Source organism: Ursus arctos, unplaced genomic scaffold (genome assembly GCF_023065955.2).
Source record: "Ursus arctos isolate Adak ecotype North America unplaced genomic scaffold, UrsArc2.0 scaffold_20, whole genome shotgun sequence".
In the NCBI taxonomy this organism is placed as follows: domain Eukaryota; kingdom Metazoa; phylum Chordata; class Mammalia; order Carnivora; family Ursidae; genus Ursus; species Ursus arctos.
In genome coordinates, this window is record NW_026622875.1 from 5537593 (window position 1) to 5554248 (window position 16656).

The 16656-nt window shown below is 36.1% G+C and overlaps 1 protein-coding gene across 2 annotated transcripts in view; it reads left to right on the forward strand.

Annotated features, from left to right (window-relative positions):
- Window positions 1–16656, forward strand: part of IFT80 (intraflagellar transport 80) — a 117308-nt gene that overhangs the window by 41797 nt on the left and 58855 nt on the right. For both annotated transcript variants that reach the window (XM_057315862.1, XM_057315861.1), the window contains 2 exons: window positions 1800–1889; window positions 2580–2717. In XM_057315862.1, the coding sequence (XP_057171845.1) occupies window positions 1800–1889; window positions 2580–2717 (228 nt within the window). The remainder of the gene's footprint in view (window positions 1–1799; window positions 1890–2579; window positions 2718–16656) is intronic.

The window sequence follows — 16656 nt, forward strand, 5'->3', positions numbered from 1 at the left end:
AGCCAAGATGCCCTTCAACAGACGAATGGATAAAAAAGATGTGGTCCATATATACAATGGAATATTACTCAGCCATCAGAAAGAACGATTACCCAACATTTGCAGCAGCATGGACGGGACTGGAGGAGATTATGCTAAGTGAAATAAGTCAAGCAGAGAAAGACAATTATATGGTTTCACTCATTTGTGGAACATACGGAATAGCAGGGAGATTGGTAGGAAAAGGAAGGGAAAAATGAAGGGGGGGATAAACAGAAGGGGGAATGAACCACGAGAGACTATGGACTCTGGGAAACAAACTGAGGGTTTCAGAGGGGAGAGGGGTAGGGGATGGGCTACCCCAGTGATGGGTAGTAAAGAGGGTACGTATTGCATGGAGGTATTATATGCAAATAATGACTCATGGAACACTACATCAAAAACTAAGGATGTTCTGTATGGGCACTAACATAACATAATAAAAAATTTTAAAAAAAGATGTGTGTGTACACACACACGCGTGCGTGCACACTGGAATATTACCGTTGAAAAGAGTGAAATCTTGCCATTTGCAATGACGTGGATGGAGCTAGAGGGTATTATGCTAAGTGAAAAAGTCAGTCAGAGAAAGAGAAATACCATATAATTTCATTCTTATGTGGAATTTAAGAAACAAACTAGATGAACATAGGAGAAGGGAAGGAAAAATAAGATAAAACCAGAGGAGGTAAACTGTAAGAGACTCTTAACTATAGGGAACAAACTGAGGGTTGCTGGAGGGGAAGTGAGTGGAAAGATGGGACAATTGGGTGATGGGTATTAAGGAGGGCACTTGATGTAATGAGCGCTGGGTGTTAACATGCAACTGATGAATCACTAAATTCTACTCCTGTGCTAATACTATACTAGATGTTAACTAACGTGAATTTAAATAAAATCTTGAAAGAAAAAAAAAGAAGGAACAATAGGTTGGGAATGGTCTATAGAAATAGAGCCCTTAACATCAGTTACTCTTTGATGTGAAATTAATTGGCTCAGACATTAAAATGTACCTATGGTCTTCAAGGAGAATTAATTCTTTTTGAGTTATGTTATTTTGCCTAAACATGGTAAAATTCATGTGCTAAATGGACACATGAATTGGTTGTATTTAAGAGCAAGAAGGGATCCATGCTTACTTTCTAGATGATCAATTTCTGGGTGACATACATGTATGCATTCTATATTTATGTATAGAATATATACATATCTGTGGAAAACATCCTTTTGTTATATGGTAACAGAGGTGATATGCAGAGGTTTCTTATATAGTTCAGTGACTAGAGACATGAAGGTAAAGAGAATGAGGCTTAGGAAAAAATGCAGAAGAGAATGAACAGAGTACTAAAGAAAATGGTCATGTAATAAAAGTTTTTAAAAAAGAAAAGAATTAGTAAATAAGAATGAAGGCATTATCTTTGATTGAAGCAACTGTATAAAAGAGAGCAAGATTTGGATTCCGTCCAGTGTTATCACACACAGGTCAAGCTTGGAATAGTTGAATAGCAAGAGATTTTCCATCTTGAGTCCAGGCAATTGAGATTTATAAGGAGGTAAGCTATATAGTGGATGTCATAATGCTAAGTGTTTTCATTACTTTGAATTAGAAATGAAAGAAGCAAATGAGGTTATGCATAACAGCTGTCAAAGGAAGATAGGAATCTCCGAAGACAGGACAAGAGAATCATTAGAAAGGCAAAATGTCTTTTTTTAAAAAAACAAACAAAAAAACTTTTTAGTGTTCTTGAAGTTTTAATTAATATCTTATTTTTTTCTCATAGTGGAAAGCTCATGATGGCATTATTCTAAAAGTAGATTGGAACTCTGTCAATGATCTGATTTTGTCTGCTGGTGAGGACTGTAAATATAAGGTATGTGATGTTTTTCATTTATCACCTTGTTGAAGGAATTAAGTTTAGGTGAAAAGTATTTAGCAAATAAGAATATTCTTTTAGTCCTTCACTTTAGCTATGTCTTTTAACTCTCATAATTTGGCACATTGTTATTTTATAATTTTAAGTGGTACTTTAAAGTGTTGACTTTCTCATTGACCTATCTCACTGACCCATAGAATTTGATTTAATGAGTAGCAACATAAATAAAACTCCTAGGTTTACTAGTTATTTAAAATCAACTCAAGTGAAGTTTTAAAAATCTATCTTGCTGGTTTGTTAAACATTATTCAGTTTCAGACCAAAATAATTTATACTAAAAATAAGATTTAATGTAACTGGAGTTAGAGGAAATTTAATTGAAATAAATGCTTTTGGGGAAAGTTTGATAGAGCAAAATGATAGACTCAAAATGTGTAGGCTATATGATTAATCAGTGATTTAGTGAAATTGGAAAGTTATCACCATGTTATAAAATTTTTTTGAGATATTTAGGTTTTAAAGAATACAGCTTTCCCCCCTCCTTATGTGATAGTAAAGACATTTAATTACTACTACTATAAAGTGATGATTTCTAAATCTTTAATCAATACTTTACTGTTAGGTCAGGCTTCTTTGTAATAATGTGGGGACTTGTTATAAAAGACTTCTAAAAATTTGCTTTTTTAGGTATGGGATAGTTATGGCCGCCTTTTGTACAATTCACAACCTCACGAGCATCCTATTACCTCAGTTGCCTGGGCTCCAGATGGAGAGTTATTTGCTGTTGGATCGTTTCATACTTTACGCTTGTGTGATAAAACTGGGGTAAGTTATAATGGTGAACAATCACAGATGTGCTGTCATAAATATGGTTATGCACAACACACCTGGTTCTCAATCTTTAAAAAATATTTTCAATGAATGCGTTTGACCGCATCTTTCTGATTTGTCTTCTGAATATACTGGTTCAATCAATTCCAGATTTATGGAACCATATAAACTCTTTAAGTTGAATTTGAAGAATGGGTACGTTCTCTATTATTTGTCTTTCTGGAAATACTTAATTTAAGCATGATTGTAGAAGATGGTGAAGTAAAGTATTAAAATTTATACCCAATCAATATGGAGAGTTCAGTTTTTAAACTTTTTTTTAAACTGTCAATATGTTTCATATAAAAGTTTTAGTTGCATATTTTTGGCATGGTATTAATAGTAAATTTTAAAAAGGATTATTTTAAAACCAAAGGAATTGGGTTTTTGTCAAGAATTCATGTTTGAATACGTGGGGGACTTTTTCCTCACAAGAGAGTATACCCTTCTTGTACAAATTAAGTTTAAAACCTAGACAAACAGCCAAGCTCAACAGCATTCACCCATTGTACTTGAATGATGAGTTACTTCATCAGAGTGTTCCAGAAGCAGCCGAGTGGTGAGTGGGGCTATTCTGTACTATTCCTAACTAAAAGGAAATCACATAATTGTTCTGTGGCTTATTTTCCTTGAATGCAAAATAAAACCGTTAAGTTAGAATTATTAAAGCTTTATAAATGATCTGGTTTGTAAGTTTTCTGGTTACTTGTTTTCTATCACATAAAATATGAGGTCTTCTGCCTAGTTTTAGATGCTCTCTGAACCCTGATGCCATAAAATCCATTCATCTTTTCCCCACAACTCCCTAATTTGTGTCTGTGCTCAAATCAGGCTCACGAATCTTCTCTGACCCTCACTAACATCCTCATTCATGTTTTCCTTTCATGGAATGCTCTCATCACTGTCTTATACTTATTGAATTCTACCCATTCTTTAAGGCCCAGCTTGTGTTTGACTTCCGTTCCTGATACCTTCCATGGGTATTTATCTATTATTCTAACTTCTCATATAAAGTCTCTGTTTTTTTAGTTATAACATTAGGATGTTATATCAGATAATCTCATTTTCATCCAATTTTTCAGCAATGATTCTAAGTCTGTAGAATATGTACTCATTTTCACAATGTATTATGCTCTTATATTTTCCATTTTCATTTTATGTATATTATTGTTGACTCCCTAGATAATTTATAAGATCCCATAGCTCAATGATTCTCTATTACCTAGGTAACACAGTAGATACTCAATAATTCACTAATAAATTGATTTAAGCATGATAATTTTAAATTGCCATTTTAGGGTACCTGGATGGTTTAGTTGGTTGAGTATCTGACTCTTGGTTTTGGCTCAGGTCATGATCTCAGGGTCCTGGGATCCAGCTCTGTGTCAGGCTCCACGCTCAGTGTGGAGTCTGCTTGAGGATTCCCTCTCCCTGTCCCCTCTCCCCCTACTTGTGTGTGCTCTCTCTCTTTAAAATAAATAGATAAGGGTGCCTGGGTGGCTCAGTTGGTCAAACGTCTGCCTTCGGTTCAGGTCATCATCGCAGGGTCCTGGGATTGAATTCCACGTGGGGCTCTCTGCTTGGCAGGGAGTCTGCTTCTCCCTCTCTCTCTACCCCTACCCCCCCCGCTCATGCTCTCTCTCTCTCAAATAAATAAATAAAATCTTTGAAAAAAAAATAGATGAATCTTTAACTTGCCATTTTGATGAAAATATTAAAAAATTTACAAATACAGGGTGTTGAATTGATCTGAATAACTGAATTAAAGATTTACTTTATTAAACCCCAAGCCTATTATTAGAATGTTAACTATTCTGGAAAAGTACACCTTCTAAAAGGATTCTTCTTTTACCTTATTTGACTGAATAGACTGAAGACGTAATAGTTTTTTAAGGACTTGAGATTAGCATTTATATATATTTTCTTTTATTCAATAGGCATCACATGTATACTGCTCATCAGAGTATTTTAGAAACTGGGGATGGACAGGTGTAAACATTTTCACTCAAGTTGTTGACAGTCTAGTAGAGAATCAGGCTATAAGACTATAGTACAATGTGATAAATGTTATACAGGAGGTTTGTTTTGTGCAAGCACTGTGAAGGTATGGAAGAGCTTAATTCTGCCTGTAAATATTGATTGGAGAGCTGAAGCTTGAAGAATCAGTAGTTCTTCAAGGAGACAAGTTGGGGGATGAGAGTTGCAGTCAGAAGAAGCCTTTGGGTATCCAAGTATGGTGCCTTTTATGCAGTGTCAGTAAGATTTTGCATGGGGTAGTACCAGGAGATAATACAGAAAAGATACTCTTGGACCAGAGTATTTTACATGTGTTTGCCATGTAAAAGAGTCTAGCTTTTAAAAATCAAATTATTTTCCATGAAGCACTCTTTGGAGTTGCTGTAAAGTAGAAAGGAGGTGAGGAGCATCCTGTCCAGGTGCAACCAGAAAAGCTCTATATTAATCAGTTTTACTGTTTGAGCATCCAATATAAGATTTCCTTTGAACAGCTAGAAAAATGAGTTGGAAAACTGGCATGTTATGTTATCAATAGAGAGCCATGGGTGGTGGCTAGTGACATGATAATATTCAACTATTGGAAATACTGCTTTGGTATCAAAGGAACAGTGGCACGGGAGAGGGAACAGAACATGCAAAGACAAGGAATTATAGTCTGTTAGAAAAATTAAAAGTAGCTTGGATTTTATCCCCAGGCAATAGTGAACCACTGATCCATTTTAAGTAGTGGCCTTATTAGATTTGGCATTTTTAGGGAAGTGTATTCTGAGGTCAGCAGGGAGGATGGATTAGAGGGACAGTAGACGGTAGGCAGGATGGCTATTAGAGGCTTTTGCAGTAGTAAAAGTAAGTGATGTCCGGAATAATAGGGAATAGCTGCTGGGATGGGAAGTGGACAGGTTCAAGAGAGAGACTCTTGCTATAAAAAGTGGCAAGACTCAAGAATAATTACCTGGATTTCAATTTGAATACCTTACTGTCTGGGTGCTGGCCTGAGGATGGTGCCTTCTTATGGTTTGGTATAATTTGTACTGGCTTTGTGTGATAGAATTTTATTAGATCCCTGTGCAGTCCTTACAATGATAAATCAAGTTACCTAAATTTCAGCGTTCAGAAGTATCACCTGGGGATTGCTAAAATACATATTCTTGGGCTCCCACTTGCAACGTGATGAATAAAACCTCAGTAGAACGGGGTCCAGGGAGTTGTATTTTTAAGAAGTTCCCTGGTTACCTTTATTAGGTAGTCCTCAGACCACACTTGAAGGAACACTTAAGTAAAACATGTGAGATGTTTGATTATTCCTTCTGAGTTCTGAAAGTGTTAATGCTTGCACTACTATAGAAAACATGCTGTAATTTTAGAGATGAAAGGGTAAATGAAATGAAGGTGATACCAAAAGAGTGGTCTAATTGAAAAGATTAAGTATAAAAAAAAAACTCATGTAATTTATTCTTCTGATTCTTCCTTAGCATCTGTCTCATTTAAAATTACTTTGGAGATACAATATTTTTTCTCTCCCATAATCTGTAACTTAACGTTGTATATTTAATAGTAGTCATCATTTCCCAGGGGCATATTCTGTGGCCAAATTTCAATATTAGATATTGTAAGAATTTAGTCTTCAGGAACGATCTATACTCTATCATTTTGCTTCAGGGAAAATGTTTATAGTATATAAATAATGTATGTGATGATATTGTCTCCTAATTTTATTTTTTTCTAATAATAATTTTTTATTATGTTATGTTAGTCACCATACAGTATATCCTTAGTTTTTGATGTAGTGTCCCATGATTCATTATTTGCGTATAACACCCAGTGCACCTGCAATACGTGCCCTCCTTGATACCTATCACCGGCCTATCTCAGTCCCCCACTCCCTTCCCCTCTGAAGCCCTCAGTTTGTTTCCCAGAGTCCATAGTCTCTCATGGTTCATTCCCCCTTCTGTTTACCCCCCCTCATTCTTCCCTTCCTTCTCCTACCGATCTTCCTGCTATTTCATATGTTCCATAAATGAGTGAAACCATATGATAATTGCGGACTCAGAATAACTAGTTGTAAATACTATTTGAGCGTTTATAGTCATTGGATTATCAATGGAAATTCAATGGATTTTTTTTGTTTCATTTTTCCCTTGTGTATTTTCACAAAAATTATTTAGAATTCTTTTATCTGATCATTTTTTCTTTTTGCAAGATTTTTATTAACCATATAATATTTCCCTTCATACAATTATTTTTTAGATTTTTATGAATTATTTGATTAGACAAGGACTGTTCCTAGAAAACTATATATGTATATTGATTCTTCATACATTTTGGAGAACAATTTGACACTATATATCAAAAACCCAAGAAATACACACATACTTTCACTACTCTGGTCCTAGAAATCTATAATAGGGTAAAGATGCTCAATGAAGTGTTCTTTATGATTCAACAAATGAAAAGCAATCTAAATCTCCAACATTAGGACGTTATTTAACTCATGGAATATAATTATTATAATGATTAGTATGTAGTTATTAGAAATGCTAATCTACTTTCATAATGCCATGAAAAGATTTTTAAGATCTATAGCCAAAAGAAAAATATAGTTACAAATTTTGTGCATAGGATGGTCCAATTTGTATAAAAATCTATCTATCTCTATGTATGAGTGGAAAATAGTCTGACAATATAATACATAGCAAAGGTCACTTCTGGAGTTTGAAATGATAGGTGATTAAAAAAATTTTTTTTTGCATATCTGCATTTTCTAAAATTTTCAAATAACAATGTTTCATGTAATTTTTGAAGAGGAGAAAAAACTAGATTTATCCTTTTATTTTGTTCGCAAAATCCATTTGATTCTCTAATCATCTAATTCGGCCTTCTCACCTTTTGGAAAAAATATTGCTTTCTGAAGCTATTTAAATATGTATATATACACACACACATATGGATATACATACATACATACATACAAATGTTAAAACGTGGAAATTACTGTTAAGGTGATATAGAACATTACATATTTCTTGAGGAATAATTCTCTTTCCTAAGATATAAATGCTGTAAGCATTTTGAGTCAAAACCAAATTACCTGTATGAGTACTTTTTGCACATCTTTAAAAAAATGCCAAGTGGCCATTGCCCCTGTGGAGCTCGCTGTCTTGTTGCTAAGACAGATATTAAATGGTTGATCACACACTCAGTTATTTAATTACAGTTGCAATAAATTTAACAAGGAGGTACAGGCTGCTCCTAGAAATGGGAACTAATCTATTTGGAGGGTCAAGGCAAGGTAGCGTGATGAAAGGTAAGCAGGGCAATGCTCACTGAGACTCTTCATCTTTTCTACTTACCAAGTAAGTGATCTCAACTTAGAATCAAAAATGTAAGTCAGTTGGTATTGGATGCTTTTCTCACACATTTGTTTATCTCTTGAAAAAACCTGCTAAGGCTTCTTTTAAGAAGTGACTACGTGTTCTCTTCAACCTGGAAATGTCACTCTTAAATGTAGCTCATTTATTTTTTTTCTCTCCTAATTTGGAACGGAAAGTTTAAATAGTAGTAATCATTTATCCAGAGCCTGATTTTGTGGAAGAATTTCAATATTAAATATAAGAATCTGGTCCTCAAGAGTGATCTGTACCCCAGCATTTGCTACAAATTTATCAGATTTCTATTTTGAGAGCTTTTCACAAATTTTTAGTTGAGTGCAGTGTTTCTTAACAGTTTATTAAAAATTCTTATCTAGGCTTCCCTGACAAAAATTCGATAGTAATTTTACAAAATAAGCTTCAAAGAATAATGGTGATATAAACTTTCAGGATATCTGTGAAATATTAAGCCTAGAAAAATGTGATTTTTGTGAACATTTTCTTTTAGTGTTTTTCAAGAAATATTTCTAGTGGAGAGGGGAAAGTTCAAATGCTTGGAGGCTGCTAATGATAGATTAGGTTTTGGTTTGAGTACATTTCTTACCGTGCAAGTGTGTAACTAGATTGATGACAGGAATATTGAAAAAGCGAACTTTTTAACTGAAGTGTAGTTGATACACAATGTTATGTTAGTTTCAAGTGCACAGCATAGTGATTTGACAAGTCCATATGTATTGCTGTGCTCACCACAAGTGTAGCTACCATCTGTCACCATACAATGCTCTTACAGTACCATCGACTATATTCCCTATGCTGAAAAAGCGGAAATTTGTATATTTTTGTGAATAGGTATATTGCTCTAACTCAGTTGTTATACAATAAATTTAATATTGCCATTAACTTTCATCTACAAATTAGAGATTTTATTTTTAAAAGACCCTCACTAAGCTGATATGAAACTCTGGTTTCTATTTATATCTTCTCTTTAATCAGGCAGTTACCTGTATTGATTCAGAACCCATGTCCTGGTTCACTTTTGTGGACTATGGTTCAAATATTAGTTTCATTTTTAAAGTCATTGCAGCGCTATTCTGGTCTGCCCTGTTTTTAACCCAGAGGCAAATTTAAAACCTAAGTGGTATTTCTTCCACACTGTAGTACAGTTGTCATAGTGTTACTGTGTTGCTTCTAGTGGGTTGCATGCATGGGCTGCTAGATGGCGTTCCAGGGGTTTCATACACAGACCTAAAGAAACCTTTCTGTAGCTCCCTTCTCTCCGTAATCCTACCCCAGCTTTTGTTGAGAAGACTTGGGTGCTGCCTCTTTGCTGTCATTAGTGCAAACTGGGGATGGTAGATAGGGCCCTACTTGTCAGTCTTCGCAGTGCTCATCAGGGATGGCCCCTGCTTCAGTATTATAGGGCTGGAATGGTCTGACTGAGATCTACCATATAGCCTTGGCAGCACCATGTGGGGAAGAGGAGGGGTGCCCCCTCTGCTCTTTTAGTGCAGGGTGGCAATGTTCCGTAGCATTCTATCCCACTGTCTCCACAGCACACAGTGCCTAGTGGGGTGGGTGCCATGGCTTCTTCTTGGTGTATTCCTGGAGTTAGGGTAGTTATGTCAAAAGGGTTCCCGGCTGCAGGGCCCCTTCTACTTGGTCCTTTGTCCAAAGAGAATGGGCATTACTTGATGCTTATTTTGTCTCATATACTACTTAGAGTTGATATTATACCATTTTGTGTAAAACATAAGAAACTGTGTCCATATAACTCCATTTATGTACCTCTCCTATATTGCTATAGTTGTCATAAGTATTGTATCACACAGCATGTCATAACTTTTGCTTTGGAAATCATATTCATTTTAAAGAAATTAAGAGAATAAAGGTAGTCTTTTATATTTACCTACATGTTTAACATTTCTAGTGCTCTTCATTTCTTCCTGAAGATCCTAGTTTCCATCTGATATAAATTTCCTTCAGGCTAAAAATCTTCCTTTCCTGGTTAAGAATTTTCCTACTTTTCGTTTATCTGAAAATGTCTGTTTTCATTTCATTCTTATAGGATGTCTTTACTCGGTTTAGAATTCTGAGTTACAGAGTTTTGTTTGTTTTCTTCCTTTGAGCACTTTAAAATATTGTCTCACTTTCTTTTGGTCTTTATTGTTTTTGATGAAAAATGAGTGACTATTTGTATCATTGTTCTCCTGAATGTAAAGTGGTATTTACCTCTGGCTGCTCTACAGATTTTCTCTTTGTCTTTGGTTTCCAGCAGTTTGATAGTGTATGCTTTTCTTTGTATTTGTCTTGTTTGGGGTTCTGTATACTTTTTTTGAATATATAAATATATGATCTCACCTAAGTTGGACAAATTTTGGCCATTTTTTCAGATTTTATTCCTGTCCCATTCTTACTTTCCTCCCCTGCTGGAATACAAGTTATGAATTTTTTAGACCTTTGATATTATCCCACAGGTCATCAAGGCTCTATTCATATTTTCCTAGTCTTTTTTCCCCTCAGATTTCTAATTGGATAATTTTTGTTGATCTATCTTCAAGTTTACTAATCCTTTCATTGGTTATCTCCAATCTTTCATAAGCCTGTCCAGTGAATTTTAATTTCAGATGTTGTATTTTTCACTTCTAGAATTTCCATTTGGTTATTTTTTCACAGTTCTTTTCTCTTTGCTGAGATTTTCTCTGTTATATATGTTCAAAATCATATTTTCCATTAAGGCCTTGGTTATAAATGCTTCTTTAAAATCATTATCTCCTAAATCTAGCATTTTGTCATCAATTGCCTTTTCTCTTGTGCCATTTTTCTTGTGTGTTTGCATAACTAGTGATTTTGAATTGTATTCTGAACATTGTGAACAATACATAGGTAGTAAAGACTGGATTCTGTTAACGTTTCTCTAAAGAGCACTGACTTTTCTGTGTTTGTTAACAGGGAGTTAATTTGACTGAACTCAGACTTCAGTCTCTGTCTTCCTTCTGGTGGATGGATGAATTCTCTGTGACCTTTTTCTTTCTGGAGTTTTCCTCTCAATTTCCATCTGCATGGTCACTAAACTTTATCCTCTGATTTCTCTGCCAGTGACAGCAAATTTCTATCTGAGGTTTAGCCACCATGCTTGGCACCAACTAGAGTCTGTTCTTAGGTAAAAGATTGTAAAAAATGGAAATTTACTCAGTACTGTTCCCTTTTTTCAACCATTGACTCCTCCCAAGTTTCTGCCTCCTTTTTAAAAAGCAGCTTTATTGAGACATAATTTATATTCTATACATTTTACCCATTTAAAGTGTACAATTCAGCATTTTTAAATGTATCCATAAGGTTGTGCAAGCACCACGCTCTAATTTTAGAACATGTTCCTCTCCTCTAAAAGGAGTCTCAAACTCATTTACTATCAATCCCTATTTCTCCCTACCCAACGTCAGCCTCTGGCAACCACTAATCATCTTTCTTTTTCTATGGATTTCCCTATTTGGGCCATTTCATATAAATGGAATAAGACAGTTACCGGCCTCCTGTGACTAGCTTCTTTCACTTAATATAATGTTTCAAGGTTCATCCACGTTGTTTCATACATCCGTACTTCATTCCTTTTTTATGAACAAATAATATTCCATTATATGAATATAAATATTTTGTTTATCTATTCCTCAGTTGGTGGACATTTGGATTGTATCAAATTTTGGTTATTATGAATAATGCTGCTAAGAATGTATGTAAGTCTGTACAGACATATGTTTTCGTTTCTTTGGGTATACTTAGGAATGAAATTACTGGGTTAAATAGTAACTCTATCTTTATAACTTTGTGAGGAACTGCCGAACTGTTTTCCAGAGTAGCTGACTGCTGCTTTTGATCGCTCTCCAGTCTTCAAGTAGCTGTTTTATTTCTCATTTGAAGTGACTAGGCGTTATTTGTGAGAAGGCTGATCTGATAGCAGCTGTTCTACCACTATCATTCCATACATATCGAGTTTATGTAAAATAATTGATCACAAGTTTTAAAACATTAGGTCTGCATATTTGAAGGTTATGCTGACTACTGCAGTGATTCTCAAAGTGGAGGAGTGGAGGAGAGCTACCTGCTTGACATTCTGTGTTCAAGAAATTAGCCAGGAAAATAGCAAAATGACATAGTCACTTCTCAAAAGAAATGCAAGTGGCCAATAAAAACATGAAGAGATGTTCAATTTAACTCATAAAATAAAGAAATAATGACGTGTTTTACCTGATAGATTGAAAAGATTAATAATGACTTGAAAACCTCAGATTCACTCAAGTAGGAGGAATTGAGCTCTCTCATTTCTCACTGTTGGCGGGAATGTGGGCTGATTCAACCTTTTTAAAGGGTAGTTTGATAGTACATATCCAATGCAGATGTACATATCCCTTGACCTAGTAATCTTACTTCTAGGAATTTACTCTAAAGAGATCATTGTACGAGTACACAAAGATGTGTGCATAACAATTTCATCACAGAATTGTTATAATAGTAAAAGTTAGAGGGACACCTGGGTGGCTCAGTCGTTAAGCATCTGCCTTTGGCTCGGGTCATGATCCCAGAGTCCTGGGATCCAGCCCCGCATCGGGCTCCCTGCTCGGCAAGGAGCCTGCTTCTCCCTCTCCCTCTGCTACTCCCCCTACTTGTGTTTCCTCTCTTGCTGTGTCTCTCTCTGTCAGATAAATAAATAAAATCTTTTAAAAAATAATAATAAAAATTAGAAGTAAATGTCCACAAGAAGATTGATTAGGTTATTATTTGATTATGCCTGAAGTGGAATACCCTTAACTCATTAAAAATGGGGAAGAGAGTTTATGTTTAATAACCTGGAAAGATATACATGGTTATTTAGTGAAAAAAACAGGTTATAGGAGAACATGTTATTCTGTGATTCCATTTGTGTAAAATTTTATACTCATATCTCTAACTACGTGGGTAAAGTTGTACCCAGTACTATATTTGGGTCATCTTTTCCTTCTTCATATGATTTTCTTTAGTGTAAACCTTTCTTAATGACTATGTATCAATTATATAGATGCAGTAAAGGTTTTTAAAAAGTTTTTCAGGGTGCCTGAGTGGCTCAGTCAGTTAAGCATCTGCCTTTGGCTCAGGTCATGATCCTAGGGTCTTGGGATTGAGTCCTGCATCTGGCTCCCTGCTCAATGGGAGTGTGCTTCTCCCTCTCTTTTTGTCCCTTTGCCCTTCCCCCTGCTCATGCCCCCTCTCTCTCTATCTCTCAAATAAATAAATAAAATCTTTTTTTTCTTAAAGATTTTATTTATTTATTTGACAGAGAGAGAGACAGCCAGTGAGGGAGGGAACACAAGCAGGGGGAATGGGAGAGGAAGAAGCAGGCTCCCAGTGGAGCAGGGAGCCTGACGCAGGGCTCTATCCCAGGACTCCAGGATCATGCCCTGAGCTGAAGGCAGATGCTTAACAACTGAGCCACCCAGGCACCCCTAAATAAATAAAATTAAAAAAATAAAAATAAAAATCTCTTCAATAAAAATGAGCAAAAGAGGAGTGATGTTGCAGAAAATGGTGGACGAAGGAACTCCAAGAGTTGTTGCCTCCACTCAAGCAATAATTAACTGGCAATACATGTCAGAATCAACTTTTTCAGCACTCCGGAATCTAATTCAGAACTTGCCACACCCAAGGGGAATGCTTAACGAAGAGAGACTGCTAAATTTGGTTAGAAACCATTGTGGTGTTTTTTGCTTCCCTTTCTACCATCCCCTGTTCCCAGCGTGGCAGTGGCTATAGCAATGACAACCTGCATTCTGGTGTGGCTTGCTGGTCCCAGGAGGAATGATACAGACCATGTTTAAAAAAAAAAAAAAAAATTGTGGTTGTACTTTTTGACTTATTTGGTGCCCCTAAGGGACCAGCACAGAGGTGTGTCTTTGTGTTGCCTCCCTTGGAAATCTTTCAGAGCTGCAGTGGCTTCCCAGGTAGCATCTGTTGAAAGCATACTACCCATAGCTGCTGCGGGCAAGGGATGGTGAATGGGGAAGCAGCAGATAGACCAAAAAGCCTGGGAGGGAGGAGGCTGAGGAGGAAGATAAATGGAAAAATAAGGGTTTTGTAGGGCTCTTAGAAATACTGGGGATTCTGTAGTGCAAAACTCATGCCCAGGGCCAGATGTACACTCAAAAAAGACTTGAGAGGGTGCTAGGCTTGCATCACTGGCAGATCTTTCGGCTCTGCACAAGCAGGTGGTGAAAGCTAAGGCAACATTATGGGAGGCTTGGCTAAATGTTGTAGGAGTGCCCCAGCTCACAGCCAATTGGCAAAGAGCAGGAGAGTATTTTTTCTTTCTTTTTGGCTCTGTCAGGTCACTAACTGACTACTTACATAATGGAATGGAGACTTAGGTGACCATACATGAAAGGAATACGGTCTTTGCAAAAATAGTTTGGAGAGGTCACTAAATAAACAAATGACTGGGGTACCTGTGTGGTTCAGTTGGTTAAGTGTCTGCCTTCAGCCGACCCTGATTTCAGGGTCCCAGGATTGAGCCCACGTTGGGCTCCCTGCTCAGCAGCAAGTCTGCTTCTTCCTCTCCCTCTGCCCCTCCCCCCTGCTCACCACGTTCTCTCTCTCAAAGAAAGAAATAAAATCTTAAAAAAAAGAAACAACAAATACTGTAGCCCGAAAAAAGCAACAACAGCAAACCCTGGGGAGGGAGGGGAATCTAATTTCCAAAATTACCACATCATAATATTCAAAACGTCCATTTTCAACAAAAAAATTACAAGGCATATAAAAGGGGCAGGAAAGTGTGACCCGTTCACAGGAAAAAAAATTAGAAACCATCCCTGAGGAAGCCCAGCATTGGATTTGCTTAAAGTGCTAAAGAAAATCACAGATAAAGAACTAAAAGAAACCAGGGGTGCTGGGTGGCACACTCAGTTGAGCATCAGACTCATGCTTTTGGTTCAGGTCATGATCTCAGGGTTGTGAGATCAAGCCCCACATTCTGCTCCATGCTTAGTGGGAAATCTGCCTGGGATTCTTTCTCTCCCTCCCCCTTTGCCCCTCCCAACCTCTCCTGCAAGCGTACGTGCTCTCTCTCTCTCTCTAAAATAAAAGAAATAATCTTAAAAAAAAAAAGAAACCAGAAGAACAAATTCTGAACAAATAGAAAAGATTGATAGAAAAATTACAAAAAGGAATCAAATAGAAAATCTTGAACTGAAAAAAAATGAGCAAAGAATAAAAGAAGTATATTGTAAATGCCCACAGAACCCCAAAATATGATCAGTCTCTTCTTCATCCAAATAAAAATCACAGTGTGATGTCATTTTTCACTTATCAGAAAATGGGAAAATGGGCCTCCTCAAAAAGCTGTGAAGGGAGTATTAATTGGTACAACTTTTCTCAAGTATGATTTGGCAGAATCTATCAAGATCCTTGAAACTTTGACACAGCTATTATCCTTTCAAGGAAGTTTAAAGATACATTGCATATTCATTTGTTCATTTATTTTCATATTCATTAACCCCTTCATGAATATTTATTGAGAATCTGTTACATGCCACGCACTTGCCCTAGGTGTTAAAGAAACAGCAATAAACTAAATTCCTTGCTCTTGAGAGTTTTCATTCCAACAGATGAAAAGCTATACGCAAACAAACAAACAAAATGAATTTGTAATATATTAAATGGTAATAAATGACATAAAAAAATAAGGCTGGGTAGGGGCGCCTGGGTGGCGCAGTCGTTAAGCGTCTGCCTTCGGCTCAGGGCGTGATCCCGGTGTTCTGGGATCGAGCCCCACATCAGGCTCCTAGGAGCCTGCTTCTTCGTCTCCCACTCTCCCTGCTGTGTTCCCTCTCTCACTGGCTGTCTCTCTGTCAAATAAATAAATAAAATCTTAAAAAAAAAAAAAAAAGCCTGGGTAAGGAAGATGGCATTATTTTAGGTGAGGTGGTCAGGGAATATCAGACACAAACTATACATTATTGAGTGGTTAGTAAGATAAATTATGGTATGAGTAAATTACTTATGGAATAAGAATTAAAAGCCATAGTACCATAATTTTCCCCTTGATTTGATAATAAAATTTTATTTTTACCTTTGATTTTTAAGAAACTTATGATTCAAATACGTGAAATAGAAACTTTCAGATTAAATTAGTTATTATAAATAAATATACAGAATATATTAATGATTGCATTATGTTACATTAAATGGAACAGAATTCAAGGGTGAAGATCTGAGTATATAAGGTAACTTTGGCCAGATTTTTTAAATTAACTGACGTTGTTGCTTTTATTAATCAGCAGGTGGTGCTATTGTTTGTGTAAGAGAACTTTTGCCTTTTTTTTTTTTTCACTCTAATCTTGAATATTCAGTTAGTCATTATAATAAAAAGATTTCCCTCTGTTCATTCATTCTTCCATTCAATTAAAATAATTGCAATGATTCATCATCTGCAGTAACTGGTCTTACTGCTATATGTAACTTTTCATTGTCAATTATGGATATCA